At 43.3% G+C, this 17,134-nt stretch overlaps 1 protein-coding gene across 1 annotated transcript in view; it reads right to left on the bottom strand.

The window, feature by feature from the left end:
* Positions 1–9,510: 9,510 nt before the first annotated feature.
* The window catches only part of NVL (nuclear VCP like), a 118,558-nt gene continuing 110,934 nt past the window's right edge, over positions 9,511–17,134 (bottom strand). The window contains exon 23 of the mRNA XM_082249272.1: positions 9,511–9,603. Within this exon, the coding sequence (XP_082105398.1) occupies positions 9,559–9,603 (45 nt within the window). The 3' untranslated portion in view covers positions 9,511–9,558. The remainder of the gene's footprint in view (positions 9,604–17,134) is intronic.

Here is a 17,134-nt window from a genome sequence, read left to right as displayed (position 1 = left end):
TCCAGCAAAAAAAATGGCGGCGGCCTGTGCTGACTAGCGGTGTGCTGCAGGGCACACAACACTCTCTCTGCATGGGGATATGGCGTGGTTGGCGGTACCGGCCCTGGCGGACCGCATGGCCGTTCGGGAGGCCTGCTAATAGCTGGAGATCTGATTTGGAAGGCAGTCTACATGTCCGTGGCTTCTGACTGGTAGGTAGCTTATACTTAACCCATAAGATTCCCAGAATGCCACAGATTACATCTTTAAAACATGTATACAATAGATTGTTAGCTCCCAAACCAAGCCTCCTGGCTTTTTGCACACATAAAATCACACTCAAAGTAGGAGGATTTGTGACATGTTATAGGATAGAAAGGACTCTTTCTTACCATACAGAGAGGGGCCCGCGTTCACCACAAACCCCGTCAGGGAAAAAGGGGGAACATACTACTCACCATACCGGAACCAGGCGGGCACCAACTCCTGACAGTACCCCTCTCCACCGGGGCGGGAGGGCTGTCGACCGATACGGACGCCGTGACTCATGGTCTTTGGCGTTTCAGCGAGACGTTTAACTCGCGGGTTCAGTCCTTTTAATGGGACTTTGTCGCGGCCGACTCAGCGTGGAGCTATGGCCTGCACGCGCTCGTAGGCTGAACTGGGGTGACCACCGGATCTCAACATCCAGCCCGTCGCCCAGTTCAGCTTTCTTGCTTGAAGATCTCACAGGAACACTGGAGAAAGAAAAAAAAAAAAGCTGTCTAAAAATCCTTTTAGAAAAAAATTCTTGCCAGGACCTAAGATCCCAGCAAGGTATCTAGGTCCTTACTCCTAACTAGACAGAAAATAACTGATTTGCTGAGGCAGAGAGAGAGAGAGGATATACCCTCTGGGACTGCCCCTAGGGTGTGGCCAGAGCTTTTTAATTTCCTGTCTAGTCCTGCTCCTGCGGAGGTAACATAACCCGAAGGTGGTGTATCACCGAGGACTACGTCTGTCGATGAGCGCTAGAGAAATGTACACTTTCCACGTACGATGATATATCTTGCTTAGAGACGACTTCCTCGCTTTCACCATAGTAGGGATCACTAATCCAGACAAACCTCTATCCCTCAGTATGTGGCTTTCAATAGCTAAGCCATTAAAACCAGCGACTGCAAAGTAGGATGGTAGATCAGCTCTTGGGACAACTGGTCTTCTCTGAGCAGAAGCCCCCAAGGGACGTTTACAGCCAGCAAACTGATTGGAAGCCCCTCGTCCTCGATTCCTTTTAGGAACCATGGAAGAAGCTTGAGCTGAAGAGGATTCTGGCCTTAACGCACTCCTAGGATGCCTGCGACGTCTGCCAGAGGAACCTGTGCCCTCGCCACAAACCTCCTGTGGAGCCAAACCTGCTGAAGGAGCCGCATGCCGAACTGTGCAAACAGAAATGTATTGAAGGTGGATACCATCAGACTCAGAACCAGTATGCAAGTTGGGAGAGAGAATGGTCTGTGTGACAGCAGCCGGTGAATCACGGCCTGTGGTTCCTGATGTTTGTCCAGGGGAAGGACCACCCTGCTCAGAATTGATATCAGACCTAGGTAATTAAATTTTCTGGACAGGGATAGGGGGGTCCTTAGGTAGTTCAGACGTCACCCGAACCTTTGCAGGAATCTCTGCACAAGGATACTCAGGGCCTAAAAACTTGGAAATGGACAAAGTTTGCCTTCCTTTTTTGGTACCCCCAATAGAATAATTTTGTGGATCCCCTCGACGTTTACAAAAGAGGTCCACGAGGCCGTAAACCAGCGAATATGTCCCCCCACCCCAGTAATGGGTGAGGACAGATCTTCATGCTGAAGGGGTCTTGTCTGCGAGTCCAGGGAAGCCAGCTCTATTTTTAACAAACCAAGGTTGCTTGGAACCTCCAGGGGAAGACTTGAAGGAACTATTTCCCTTATTCTCAGTCCCGGGGGCACAAAATAATTTTCTTTGGGCTGAGAAGGAGAGCCCCCATCTGCGATGAGACTCCTTCCCTTTCCTAGATTGTGGCAGGAAGGTACTCTTCTCCCCCTCCATGAGACCCTTAATGATGTCATCCAGAGTAGTCCTAAACTAGGGCAGATCAGGGAGCGCTTTCTTAGAGGCTTGGTCTGTGGACCAATTCTTAAGCAACGGAACAACAATAACCCCTGAGGATTGGGACTTTCAACGGCAAGAATCAGGACTTGAGTATGAAAATATATAAATTTTTATTCCACATATAATAAAGATAAATTATACATAATCACATATCAAGTATATAATAAAAACAAGGTCATAGATACGTCTTGGAACCAGAAGGGTCTGAGGTGTCTGGATCGGACTAGACGCGTTTCGGTCCAAATGCCTTTCTCAATGGTCCACAAAACACCAGAGCTCAGACTAGGAGCATAAAAGGTAACAATGAGTATAATACAAAAAATGAGTATAAAGTTAAATTTAACATGTATTGAACAATGTTAAGAGCGATGTAACACAAAATTTATTATACATAGTGTTTGTCGTATTTAGATGTAACAAAGAGGGGGGGCAAAAAATGCCTCTATAATTACGTACCAGATATGTAAGACCTCTGTGAAATCCAGGACGTGAGACCAAAAGGATGGGCCTTGGTGGATGAGAAAAAGGCCTTCAATTGACTATGGCCGCAAAGAATATATGCTAATCAAATTAGGTCTATACAAGATAGACTAAAGCAATATGTTAATATTTGTATGGGTTTCCAGGGGAGATTTCAATATTTGTAAGCCAAATACACAGTGGTATGGCAAATGACAGTGAGAAAGGAGCTCCACGGACAGAAAATCCCACGAGGATCTCCAGAGTGAGGTCAGAAACGCACAGGTCATCTAGAAGGTTATGAAAAGATATAGAAGAAAAATTCAATAAAGTCTGTCTATCATGGAAAATAAAAAGGAAAGTAGGACAGAATATTATGGGTACAGAATACCTGTAAAATAGTAGTAGGATAGATATGTCCCCCGATGGATTTATGATGCTGGGACGTGTCCAGCCATGCATCCCTGTTGACATGGAATATGTCAAGCCTGAAATCATGAGGGATATCAAAGAGTAAATAGATAGGGAGTAAATACAAAGATAGAAAAAGGTCTCGTTTCTCAACGTGAGTACTGCAGTTGGTAGGAGAAAAGAGTAGTGAGGAGGGATATGGAAGCGGTATGTAGTCTGGAATAGAAGTTACTGAATAAGAGAAAGAGTAGTACTAGTAGGAGTATCAAAGATATCCTAGGAATCAGAGATAGGAATAGCTAAGTAAAGGGAAAATAGTCCCAGTAAAGGTCTCAAAGGGTGCCCACATACCAGGAATGAGTATTAGCCAAAGTATTGTGACAAAAGCGGGTCCTATGAGCAGTTTTAGAAAATCCAGGGGGAAAGTAACTTACCTGTATAGGTCTGTGCATAAGAGTAATGGCGGCGCGCTCTGAATAGAGCGCGGTCCGCCATTAAGTACGCCGGCGCATGCGCCGGAGCCTGCGTCCAATCTCCTCCCAGGACGAGTGCGGACCAATAGAGGTCCCCCGTGTCTGGAGCGCACAGACGCCGCCCACACAGGGTTGGCCGCGGCGTGCGTTCCGGGCACGCCGACGCACAATGTCCGGGTCTGAATCTCCGCCAATGGCGGGATCAGGTGACCGGTGACGGGGCGGGGGAACGCCCCCATGTGCGCCGGGGGGAGAATCCGTACGGGGAGCATACAGTATCACTGACACTAAGCTGCAGCTGAGGGGACAAAGCCAAGACTATAGACATATAAACAAGGCAAACTCTATGTTAACATAAAGATACAAAAATGAAAAGACGGATATCGATTAATAATGGATATTTTGCAATAGCATTCAATAGGGACAGGAGCAAGAAACCACTGCAGGAAAGGTGTATTGAATGGCCACATATTTACATGAAGAAAGGTCAAATATAAAAGAAAGATGTAGATTGATATTGAATACTTTGAAATGGCACTCAAATGAGAAATCGGAGCAAAAAAGCTACTGCAAGGAGGGTATATTGAGTGACCACAAAGTGGTGCTTGTATATTGTGTGATGTGAAAAAGTTGATTTGTTCTATATATATAAATGGGAAGGAAAAAAGAAAACCTATCACATATGTTATGGGTATTGGATATATTGAGGTGATTTTCAAATGAGGCATGAATTATATTTATTTTTAAAGACATTACCCCAGGATTTTGTCATAGGATGATGTCCTCAAGGGGGGAGGAAAAGGGGAAATAGTGTCCAAAATGTAATGGGCGTATATGTACTTTTGGTAATTTTAAAATGAAGCAGATATTGCACAGAAGAGCATTACCGCGTAGTGTTGTCGTTTAACCACAGATAGATTATGGATCCCATCCCCCTGATGAGAACCCTTCAAGGAAGGGCTTGAAACTAATGTTTTCGTTGAGTCCTGGGGGGATGGTAGCTCTAAGGTTGTGGATCCATCTGGATTCCCTCTGTAAAAGAGTTTTGTCCCAATCTCCGCCTCTGCTGCTGGGGTGCACACGGTCAAGGATGACAAAAAAACAGCGTGGGAAAATACCGCTGTGTGTGGTCAGGACATGTCTCCCAAGAGGGAGATCAGGATTGCGTTGGCGCATACATGTAATATGTCGTTGAGCTCGTTTATGGAATTCATTTTTTGTCTTCCCGACATAAAAGCACCCACAGCAGCAGAGGAGGAGATAGACTACTCCTATCGTTTGACAATTGGAAAAATGTAGAGGTCTATATGGGGAACCATTAGGCAAAATTATATTGGGGTCTGTACAGATGTATTGGCATATATTGCACCCTCCACACTTAAAAGTTCCTAGGCGTTTACATGGATCTTGGCGAAATTCACCTGTGTATTCACTTTTAACTAACTTATCCTTGAGTGAGCGGGTCTTGCGATAAGTTATCGCCGGTTGGTCAGTAACAAAGGGATTAAGGTGTGGATCACATGTGAGTAAATGCCAGTATTTGTTAAGGACATTGTAAACTCTGTCGTGTTGTTTCGTGTACGAGGTTATAATACGTGCCTGATGTTGGATCAGATTGTTATCACGTGAAGTTTTGATCGATTTTTTGAATATGAGGTCTTGTCGTTGTTGCGATTTGGCCCTACGATAGGCCTTTTTGAGGCAAGTTTGTGTGTAGCCTCTAGAGGTCAATCTTGTTCTAAGTTTATCTGCTTCCAACTTGAAAATGTGGTCTTCAGAGCAATTGCGTCTAAGTCGCAAATATTGCCCGTAGGGGATAGACTTTATTAGAGGAGCTGGATGAGCACTAGTTGCGTAAAGTACTGTATTTGCGGCGGTGGGTTTTCTAAATAGTGTGGTAGTAATGTTTCCTAATTGATTTTTATTGATTGTGATGTCCAGGAAGTCAATGGAATTGCTATTGTAACTAAGGGTGAATGAGAGGTTAAAATTGTTTCTGTTCATGGAATGAACACAGTCTAGAAGTGATTCCTCATTGCCTGTCCAGACAATGAGTACATCGTCAATGTACCTATGCCAAGCCAATATGTGCTGAGTGTATTTCAAATGTTGTTCCTCAGAGAGGAAAGAGCGTTCCCATTCCCCCAGGTACAGGTTGGCGTACGATGGGGCACAACATCAAGAGACTCCTTCCCTTTCCTAGATTGTGGCAGGAAGGTACTCTTCTCCCCCTCCATGAGACCCTTAATGATGTCATCCAGAGTAGTCCTAAACTAGGGCAGATCAGGGAGCGCTTTCTTAGAGGCTTGGTCTGTGGACCAATTCTTAAGCAACAGTACACGCCTAATCACCACTGCTGAAACAAAGTTTGAACAGCACAGGAGCTGTATCCAAAGCTGCATCACATATAAACCACTGGTCCGCTAAATCAACATAAGCAGCAGGAACTTGCTCAACCCCCAGGCCCTGGCAGAAAAGCTTGGCCCATTCAGTTAGGGTCTGAGACCACCAGGGCTGAGGCTAAGTCTGGCCACAATGCCAAATCAGCCATAGTAAACAAGCTGCGTGCCACAGCCTCCGCTTTCCTGTCAGCCAGGTCTTTAAAGAATGGGGATTCCTCTACTGGGATCATGTGTTGCTTTATTCAACCTGGAATCAGGAGGGTCCACCACTGCCAGACTAGTCCACTTTTTTTTTAAAAGGGATTCCTCAAAAGTGTAACGTACTGCAAAACGTTTGGGGACCACAAAGAGTAACTTTGGTTGTTCCCATTACTTATAGGTAAACCTGTCAAAATAAGGCAGATAAGGAAATACCCTTGGTGTGCGAGGTGACTTATACGTACCAAATGACACAGCCACGTCCATGGCCACATCAGCTGCATCCTCCATTTTAAGTCTCATGACCTGCAGTAATAAGTGTGTCTACTAGTGCTTTCTCATTTGCTGCTGCTCCCGTGGAGGAATAATTTTCACTATCGGACGGATGGGGGGGGGGGGGGGTCGTGATATTAAGTCCCCCCGTGTGGGCTGCGTCCTTGGCGGCATCAGGCTCAGAATCAGATGAGACAGACTGAGCAGGAGAACAAGAACTGTAGGACAGCCTTCAGTACAACCATGGGAAAGTTCAGAGGGACCTGCCACCTCCATGAGGTGATCAGTGAGGGAGATGTGACCCTGAGGGTTCTATAGGGAAAAAGAACACCTTGCAGTTCAAAAGATATTTGGCACCACTAAAGGATGCCCCAATACTTAGGGTACCTATCAGCAGAGAGATACACAGGGACCCCCAAGGACTCACCCTACCAGCCGGAGTGCCACAATTCCGACCCAGCAACACCATGGGCGCCATCTTTCATATGTTGCGGGCACAGGAAGAGGGGAAAGAGGAAGAAGGAGGAGGAGCTTTGGCATCCCCACGAGGCTCCGTTCATCTCCAGCGTCTCCCATGGGAAAATGGCTGCTGTGACATGCAGCTACAGAAACATGGCTGCTGGCCAAAGACCAGCAAAACCAAGGGAAAATCGCCTCCAAGACATCATCTGACTTCTCCAACATGGCCACTGGCAGATCGAGATGATTTAGCATGCTGCCAGAATCTTCCCTGCGCCCTCTGCAAGGGGACCCCCCCTGAAGGTACTGTACTCCCCAGGCACACCCTGCACTGCTCTTGCACTGGGACCACCCCTGCACTATACCCACACTGCACCAACCAGTATGGCATGCACCTAGGGGTTCCTATACTGGGACCCCTCCATACTACCAGGGCAGGACACACATTACCTCAGGACCTTATAGAGGGGGGATAGTAGGGGAGACCCCAGGGGTCATCAATGCGTCCTCTGCCCCGGAACCCCCACCAGCCCAGCTAACAGAGATTTTAGGATGGGGGGGAGGGAACCTGCAGGCAGGCCCGACCATGCCAGGAGGGTACCCATTTCCACCTCAAACCGCCTAAAATGGGAGAGGGGGGACTGTACTTGCCTTCCCATGGTGCGGGTGACGATCCAGACAGAACTCCTTGCCACCAAACCGGGGGAGCGGTCAGCCAAGTGAACGCTTCGACTCGGACCAGTTCCCTGTCAAATGTGACTCTTCGAAACGTTTAGCTTGCGGGCCAGCTTCTGTCCATGAGGCTATGTCATGGCCGATCTAGCGCATAGCTGTGGCCTGCACGCGCTCGCTGGCTGGGGGGACCACTGGATCTAGATTATCAAGCCCGTCGCCCAGCCCGGCAGTAGATTGTAGATCTCCCAAAAAAAAAAAAAAAAAAGCAAAATAGATGACCCGGCAGCGAGCCTAGGTCCTTACTCCTGACTAGACAGATTAAAACTGACTACCTAGAGCAGAGAGAGGGGTTATATACCAGCTGACGGTGGCCCATGGGCCTAGCCAAGTGTTTTTTGTTCTGCCTAGTCCCTACTCCTGGAGGAGGCAATATAAGCCACTAGTTATGATTTATAGAGCGCTGTGTTCGTCAATGAACGAAAGAGAAATTAAATGTATGTAGAGTTACAGGGCCAGTTTTGTTGACTGTTGGGAGAGTTGGGAATTGTGTGCAGAAAAGGGGTAACACCAGTTTGGTGATGCTCCCATTAAATTCAGAGAGCGGGCGGAGCAAGGGGTACCAAAATGCTAGTAAAAAGCTCCCTTCCCTTCACTGTCCAGCTGAGTAGCAAAGCAAGCTGCGTAAACAACACTTTAATAATCATTTTGCAGATTAAACTGCTAGAGTTTGGTTCTGACTCATCTAATATACCTGACTGAAGTTTAACCTTACTCATTAATAATACTGTAAACAACCAATGGAGCCAAATTAGTGTCATTACAGAGCTTTTATAGTCTCAGCTATCTTGTAAGAAGCCTTTTCATGGACAACCGGCTAGAATGTTTTATTTGCCGACATTAATTCATTACTGAAAAATTCCTGTATTTGTATTCCTTCAAATTATATATTAAGCTTTCAACATCCAGAAGGTGCACTGAGGATCCCATAGTCCAACTGTGAATAAGAGTGGGGGGAATCCTCTGGAGGGTACTCCAAAATTAACAAAATAAACGGTTTCATTCTTCACATTTCTCCAACTGGATAAATCTTCATAGTAGTCTATGATAGAGTAGATAACAGGTGGAGGATTATAAATAAATATATATCAGAGGCGTTACTAGAACCTTCAGGCCCCCGATGCAAGAAACCATAAATTAGATAACCTCAGCCTGGCCAAGGAAATGGACAAAGATGTTAGCAACCACTGAGGGAGCTCTTGGACACCGCAGGAATGGAGTGGAGGAGAGCATAGTTCTGCTTTGTTAGTTGAGTTTTCAAGTCGGCTAGCACACTTTTTAAGTAGTGCTGAAGCTAACCGAAGACTGCTTGCAGCTGGTATAAATGTTTACAGAATAGGCTTTGATGATCCCACAAGGCAATCTAGGCAGAAGCTGGGGGCCCAGGGGATGTTTCAAGAGCCCAGTTACAACCTTCTTGCTCCTGCTGTTAATCAGGAGGATAACAATTGATGAAAGCTGTGCACCTGCCTGACACTTCACAAGGGAGGAAGGACTGGCAGGAAGTTGGTATTTGAAAGGACCATGCCAGTACTGACAATGCAAATGGAGCATCTTATCTGTACCAATTGCAATCTTTAATGTTAATCAAAGGGATGGTGAGTGGGGAGGAATAACAGCTAACCTGCCAAGAGCCTTTATCTGCCCTAATCTGTCTCTGGATAAGAACATAGCTATTGCTTTCTATTATTTTGTCCACCCTGAAAATACATACAGTACACCTACAATATGCATGTATTTGATATAGGCTAAAGTGGTGTAACCGGTTTAGAAAAACAAATAAAAACAAGAAGGCGTATAGTGTAAAAATTACAGGATAAAGTTTCTGTCTTGTTTATTTACAGCTGGGAGATGTAGAGGGAGGAGATCTCCAATTCTATATACACACGCGCCACATTCCACATTGCAGTCTATGCCGAGGATTCAGCTAAGGAATGTGGGCTTTCAGGCTCACACATGCTCTTGCTGCATCACCAGACACTTGGTACTGTATTGCTGTGCTGTGTCCCCAAACAATTCCCTCCATCCTTTCTTCCCGATGGCGGTCAGCGGCTCAGAGACAGACGGAGCTGCTCATACATTACTTGATCCTGCAGAGGAAGAGATGTGTTATTTCACTGTTTTCATGGTTTCTATGGAACACAAAGCAGTTGCCAAGCTCTAAATTCTCATGAACAAAGATGTTCACTGGACTGTGGAATCTGAGAAGGAATAATGCAACGTATTTCTCAACATCTAAGGAAACATTAATAGCACTACAGGGACTTTTTCATGGGACTTCCTTCACCAGGTGCTGGTGGTTTGTAATTTGCCAAATGCTGCCCATATTTAGCGGAAATAAAGTTACTTAGAATACACCTGCTCTGTTTCTAACCGCGTATTCAGCAACCCTGCCAGGAACCAAGATATAGCCCTTTCATCCACCAGGTGTAGGTAACATTTAGTTCCCAAACACAACCCAAACTTGGCAGAAGAAACATTATTTGGAAAAGACTTGCTCAGTCCCGTCACGTCTTTTGTACTCCTGCCAGAAACCATAGGCTGGCAGCTGCACTTATCAGTGGCCTAAACCTTCGAAAAGTTTACCTCCCAAACTAGTGGGAGCAAAAGAAAGCAAAAGGAACACAAACCCAAAAAATCAGGGTGACTCAGGATAATAAGTTAATGGATTGGGGCCAGTTCATACCATTTACAGTACGAGAAAAAAAAAAAACTTTTGTCTGGCTCCTTCAATTTTTTAATTGAGGGATGTTAGGTAAGAGGGGGCCGATTGATCAAAAACCCTAATCTACCCCAATTTGGTTTGTATACATTTGCTGATAAACTACAATCACATCTAAAAAAATAATAAAAATGACACTATTACTTAATCTAACAAAAGTTATAATTTCCCCATATTATAAACAAATAAGAAACAATATGAAACACGTCTACTAAATTTTAGCTTGTAGTGCCACAATGCTGGATTTCATTTCCACCAGGGATGCAAACTGAATGGGATAATTGCATTCTGCGTGTATGGGTTTCCTCCAGTTTACTTCTACAAAACAAAAACATGATTGTTTGGATTCTCCCTAGTGATGCCAAAAAGGTAGTAAAATTTGACAGAGGTTCTAACCCTCTCCCACTCCAAACCAAGAAAACATAGAAACATAGAAACATAGAATGTGTCGGCAGATAAGAACCATTTGGCCCATCTAGTCTGCCCAATATATCTGAATCCTATGAATAGTCCCTGGCCCTATCTTGTATGAAGGATAGCCTTATGCCTATCCCATGCATGCTTAAACTCCTTCACTGTATTTGCAGCTACCACTTCTGCAGGAAGGTTATTCCATGCATCCACTACTCTCTCAGTAAAGTAATACTTCCTCATATTACTTTTAAACCTTTGCCCCTCTAATTTAAAACTGTGTCCTCTTGTGGTAGTTTTTCTTCTTTTAAATATGCTCTCCTCCTTTACCGAGTTGATTCCCTTTATGTATTTAAATGTTTCTATCATATCCCCTCTGTCTCTTCTTTCTTCCAAGCTATACATGTTAAGGTCCTTTATCCTTTCCTGGTAAGTTTTTTCCTGCAATCCATGTACTAGTTTAGTAGCTCTTCTCTGAACTCTCTCTAGAGTATCTATATCCTTCTGGAGATATGGCCTCCAGTACTGCGCACAATACTCCAAGTGAGGTCTCACCAGTGTTCTGTACAGCGGCATAAGCACTTCTCTCTTTCTACTGCTTATACCTCTCCCTATACATCCAAGCATTCTGCTGGCATTTCGTGCTGCTCTATTACATTGTCTTCCCACCTTTAAGTCTTCTGAAATAATTACTCCTAAATCCCTTTCCTCAGATACTGAGGTCAGGACTGTGTCAAATATTCTATATTCTGCCCTTGGGTTTTTACGCCCCAGGTGCATTATCTTGCACTTATCCACATTAAATTTCAGTTGCCAGAGTTCTGACCATTCTTCTAGTTTTCCTAAATCCTTTTCCATTTGGCGTTTCCCTCCAGGAACATCAACCCTGTTACATATCTTTGTGTCATCAGCAAAAAGACAAACCTTACCATCGAGGCCTTTTGCAATATCACTTATGAAGATATTAAACAAAATTGGTCCCAGTACAGATCCCTGAGGTACCCCACTGGTAACATGACCTTGTTCTGAATGTTCTCCATTGACTACAACCCTCTGTTGTCTGTCACTCAGCCACTGCCTAATCCACTCAACAATATGGGAGTCCATGCTCAATGACTGCAGTTTATTGATAAGTCTTCTATGTGGGACAGTGTCAAAAGCCTTACTAAAATCTAGATATGCAATGTCTACTGCACCTCCACCGTCTATTATTTTAGTCACCCAGTCAAAAAAATCTATAAGATTTGTTTGACATGATCTCCCTGAAGTAAACCCATGTTGTTTTTCATCTTGCAATCCATGGGATTTAAGATGTTCCACAATCCTATCCTTTAATAGGGTTTCCATTAATTTGCCTACTATTGATGTCAGACTCACTGGTCTATAGTTGCTCGATTCCTCCCTACTACCTTTCTTGTGAATGGGCACGACATTTGCCAATTTCCAGTCTTCCGGGACGACTCCTGTTACTAATGATTGGTTAAATAGATCTGTTAATGGTTTTGCCAGCTCACCACTAAGCTCTTTTAATAATCTTGGGTGTATCCCATCAGGACCCTGTGACTTATTTGTCTTCACTTTAGACAGCAATCTTAGAATGTCTTCCTCTGTAAAGACACATGCATCAAATGATTCATTAGTCATCCTTTCAAGTGGAGGTCCTTCTCCTTCTTTTTCTTCTGTAAAAACTGAACAGAAGTATTCATTAAGGCAGTCAGCTAGCCCTTTATTTTCTTCTACATACCTTCCGTCCTTTGTTTTTAATTTAGTTATTCCTTGTTTTAATTTCCTTTTTTCATTTATATATCTGAAGAATGTCTTATCCCCCTTTTTCATAGACTGAGCTAGTTTTTCTTCTGCCTGCGCTTTAGAAGTTCTTATAACTTGCTTGGCCTCTTTCTGCCTAATCTTGTAGATTTCCTTATCTTCATTGCTCTGGGTTTTTTTATAATTACAAAATGCTAGCTTTTTATTTTTAATGATTTGGGCCACTTCTGCTGAGTACCACAGTGGTCTCTTCCTTTTTTTGCTTTTACTGACAAGTCTAATGCAATTTTCTGTTGCCTTCAATAATGCACCTTTTAAGTAGTCCCATTTCTCCTGGACTCCATGTAATCCGTTCCAGTCTGATAAGGACTCATTTATGACTAATTTCATTTTTGAAAAGTCTGTTTTTCTAAAATCTAAAACTTTTGTTTTTGTGTGGTGTGACTCTTTCACAGTTCTTATATTAAACCACACTGACTGGTGATCACTAGATCCCAAGGTTTCGCCTACAATGACATCATATACCGAATCCCCATTTGTGAATACCAGATCCAAAATGGCCTCCCTCCGGGTTGGCTCCTCAACCACTTGTTGCAGAGACAACCCCAGTAGGGAATTTAGAATATCTGTACTCCTGGTAGAACTTGCTATTTTGGTTTTCCAGTTTATATCTGGAAGATTGAAATCTCCCATAATGATAACTTCTCCTTTCATTGTCATTTTAGCTATTTCTTCAACTAGTAGATCATCTAGTTCTTTAACTTGACCAGGTGGCCTATATATCACACCTACACGAGTTACTGCATGATTAGCAAACTGCAACGTAACCCAAACTGACTCTATGTTGGCCTCACCAACTTGTATTAGGTTAGATTTAATGCTATCTTTCACATACAGGGCCACTCCTCCTCCTTTCTTGCCTACTCTGTCTCTTCTGTATAAAGAGTACCCTGGTATGGTTATGTCCCAGTCATTTCTTTCATTAAACCATGTCTCCGTAACAGCCACTAAATCTACATTCTCAGATTCCATTATTGACCCAAGTTCATTGATTTTTTTACCTAAACTGCGAGCATTTGTAGACAGGACTCTGAGCTTATCATTTCTTAACCTCTGTGCTTCTGACCTGTTCTGGCATTGTTTCGGGGGGCAATTGGAATCTTGTATTTTCACTCTTTTGCCCCCCCTTCCTAGTTTAAATACTCTTTCGCAAATTCTTGGAGTTGTTCACTAAGTACATTTGTTCCTTTGAGAGAAAGGTGCAAACCATCTTTTTTGTACAGTTCCTTTCTATTCCAAGTAGAGCTATCATGAGAAACAAAGCCAAATCCTTGCTCTTGACACCATTTACTAAGCCATATGTTGAACTCCTTTATGCGCCTCTGCCTATCATTCTGAACATTATGCACAGGCAGAACTTCAGAAAATGAAATGGTGGATGCAAAATGCTGTATGTCATTTCCAAGTGTGATAAAAGATTTTTTCACCTCTGACATTTCATTGCAAGCCAGGTCATTTGTCCCTAGATGGACAAGAACATCCACGTCCCCTTCCTGCTTTGCTTGCTTAACAATATTAATAATACGTCTTCTATCTCGCCTAGCAGTAGCACCAGGGAGACATCTCACAGAACCATTTTCTTTAAGCTCCACACTTCTTATGATTGAATCACCCAGCAACAGCTGCTTCCTTTGAGACTTCACTTTATCTTTTTTGTCCTTGGCTGCAGTCTTGCATACATTAGACATAGGAGTCGATGGTTTCTCACCCTCTGTGCTTGAGTCCATATCCATGTTGTCCTTACATTCTGAGAGTGCTGCAAATGAATTTTGGAGAACCACCGACTGTGGGACTTGTCTTCTATCCACCACTCTAAGTCTTCCAGAACCTACAGTAACCCATCTGCCATTTCTGGGGGTCCTCTGTGGCAGTGGCATTGCAGCAGTCCCAGCTGGAGTTTGTTTAACAGATAATTTAAATATCTCTGATTTCAAAAATGCAATTTCCTGCTGCAGTAAGGAGAATTGCCTACAGATCTGACAGCATCCGAATCTCCAAAGAGTGGAACATGAAATAAATGCACAACAATTCCTGCACTGAACCAAGTCTGCCATTTTAAAGAGGAGAAAAAAAAAAAAAAAAAATGTAAATTTAAGTCAAACAAATCTTACCTTTTTTTTTTTTTTAGTTTTCCACCTTCCAGCCTACCTCCTGACTATCTCCTGCAATATCTCTTCAATGTACTTAAAATGGTGTACTTGAATGGTGTACTTGCAGCTAATTGAATTAGGCCAGCTAATTAGTATTTCTCTATATATACACACTCCTTCACAGCTCCTCCCCCAGCAACAATTCTAACACCTTAATGGGCTAGTCTCATTAGCAAATGCAAATAGCAAACACCTGACCAAATTCCTTTCCCCTTCTCAAGCAATAGCCAGCAAAAAATACAGATGAGTCAGTTGCAAACTCCAAGCCAATCTCTTGCAGTATCTATTCAATCTCTTCAGTTTCCTGCAATATCTCTTCAATGTACTTAAAATGGTGTACTTGAATGGTGTACTTGCAGCTAATTGAATTAGGCCAGCTAATTAGTATTTCTCTATATATACACACTCCTTCACAGCTCCTCCCCCAGCAACAATTCTAACACCTTAATGGGCTAGTCTCATTAGCAAATGCAAATAGCAAACACCTGACCAAATTCCTTTCCCCTTCTCAAGCAATAGCCAGCAAAAAATACAGATGAGTCAGTTGCAAACTCCAAGCCAATCTCTTGCAGTATCTATTCAATCTCTTCAGTTTCCTGCAATATCTCTTCAATGTACTTAAAATGGTGTACTTGAATGGTGTACTTGCAGCTAATTGAATTAGGCCAGCTAATTAGTATTTCTCTATATATACACACTCCTTCACAGCTCCTCCCCCAGCAACAATTCTAACACCTTAATGGGCTAGTCTCATTAGCAAATGCAAATAGCAAACACCTGACCAAATTCCTTTCCCCTTCTCAAGCAATAGCCAGCAAAAAATACAGATGAGTCAGTTGCAAACTCCAAGCCAATCTCTTGCAGTATCTATTCAATCTCTTCAGTTTCCTGCAATATCTCTTCAATGTACTTAAAATGGTGTACTTGAATGGTGTACTTGCAGCTAACAAGTTTTAGATGGAGTTTGACTGCATGCCTCTTCTAAACTAAATAGGTTCAGTTGGGCATTAAAGTCTGCCTTCCTTAGGTCGGCCAAAGGCGCAATTTTCTTTTCGCTAGAAAATCGTTTGATTCCCTCCAGCAGAGCTATTGCGTTTTTCAGGCAGGGAGGGTCAGGGAGCTGTCCCTTCCAGATGAACATAGTAAATATTGCCAATGGCTATAGTCACTACTAAAAATCGCATACTAGAATTGCAACATGCTAATTGTAACCAAGTCGATCGATGCATCAATTTGGGAACAATCAACCTGCCCATACGTGGATCTAATCTCAGCCAGCCCCTGCTGAACCGCCCAAGATTCAAAAACATCTATGGTTGGCTTTAGAAATAAAGGGTGTAGCAAGCCAATTTTATTTCTTTCCTAAGCAGGCAATACATTATGCAATTTTCTTTCCTTCCTTCCACCATGGTTGGAAGGTAAGAAAATTGCTTGATTCCCCAAACAACACAGTCAGTATTATTTAGGGGGAATCTGTCCTGCAGCGCTAATGTGTTTTGCTGGCAGGTGAGCCTTCCCTGTCGGCAGAACACAATAATTAGTGAAGGGGGAGGGGGGTGGGTCCAGTTCAGCAGGGAATTTCGATCCATGTATGATTGGCTATAGAGTTAATACTGCAGACGATAGTTGTATGCTGGCAGCATGGATGTAGATCTGGACCATTGCTCTCACATACAGCACAGAAGTCCAACAAGCCTACTGCACATTGCTGCAATAAAAAAAATGCTCAGGCTCCCTGGAGGAGTCTTATCGGACTGGTAGATATCCAGACCGCGGTTAATCTATGTGAGAGCAATGGTCCAGATCTACAGCATGCTGTCAGCCATAGGGGACTTTAACGAAGGTTGCAGCACTAACACACTGAACAAAATCGTCTGCAACACACTATTTTAATGCAGTTTAACTGCATTCCATAATAAACAAGATGGATTAAAATGGACTTTCAATGGGACCATTGTGTTGTGTGCATGTTAGAATTGCAGAGCTGGAAGACTTTGCAATAAGTGTGACTAAAGCGGGTGGTTTCTTGACAGTCCACTGGCAGGACAATGTGAGCAACTGAGTTGATGCCTTAATGACATTTTTCACATACTATATTTCAGCGTGGTTGTCTGGCATAGCATTCGATTTCTTACATTACATAACCACTACTTAAAAACACAACTGCAGCTTATACAAAAAACTTAAAGGAATTCTATGATCCTAGCATACGCTTTCATTTAATAGACAGCATTGTGATTACAATACAATCAAGTTATTGAAAAATAATATAAGCTTACTTGAAAAAAAAATTTGATTTTTTTGTTACTTACCGTAAAATCCCTTTGTCAGTTCATTGAGGGACACAGAGCTCCATATTCAGAATTATAGAGTTATATTGCCCCCTACAGGAGTAGGACACTAGGCAGAAAAACAAACTTGGCTACACCTATGGGCAGACCTAGCTGGTATACATCCCCCTCTCTGCTATAGGCATTCAGTTAAGGTAACAAGCAGTATCAGAAGTCTGAT

Source organism: Pelophylax lessonae (assembly GCF_965119305.1).
Source record: "Pelophylax lessonae genome assembly, chromosome: 3".
Lineage (NCBI taxonomy): Eukaryota > Metazoa > Chordata > Amphibia > Anura > Ranidae > Pelophylax > Pelophylax lessonae.
The sequence above is the reverse complement of the archived record's forward strand: the minus strand, read 5'-3'. Positions and strand labels throughout refer to the sequence as shown.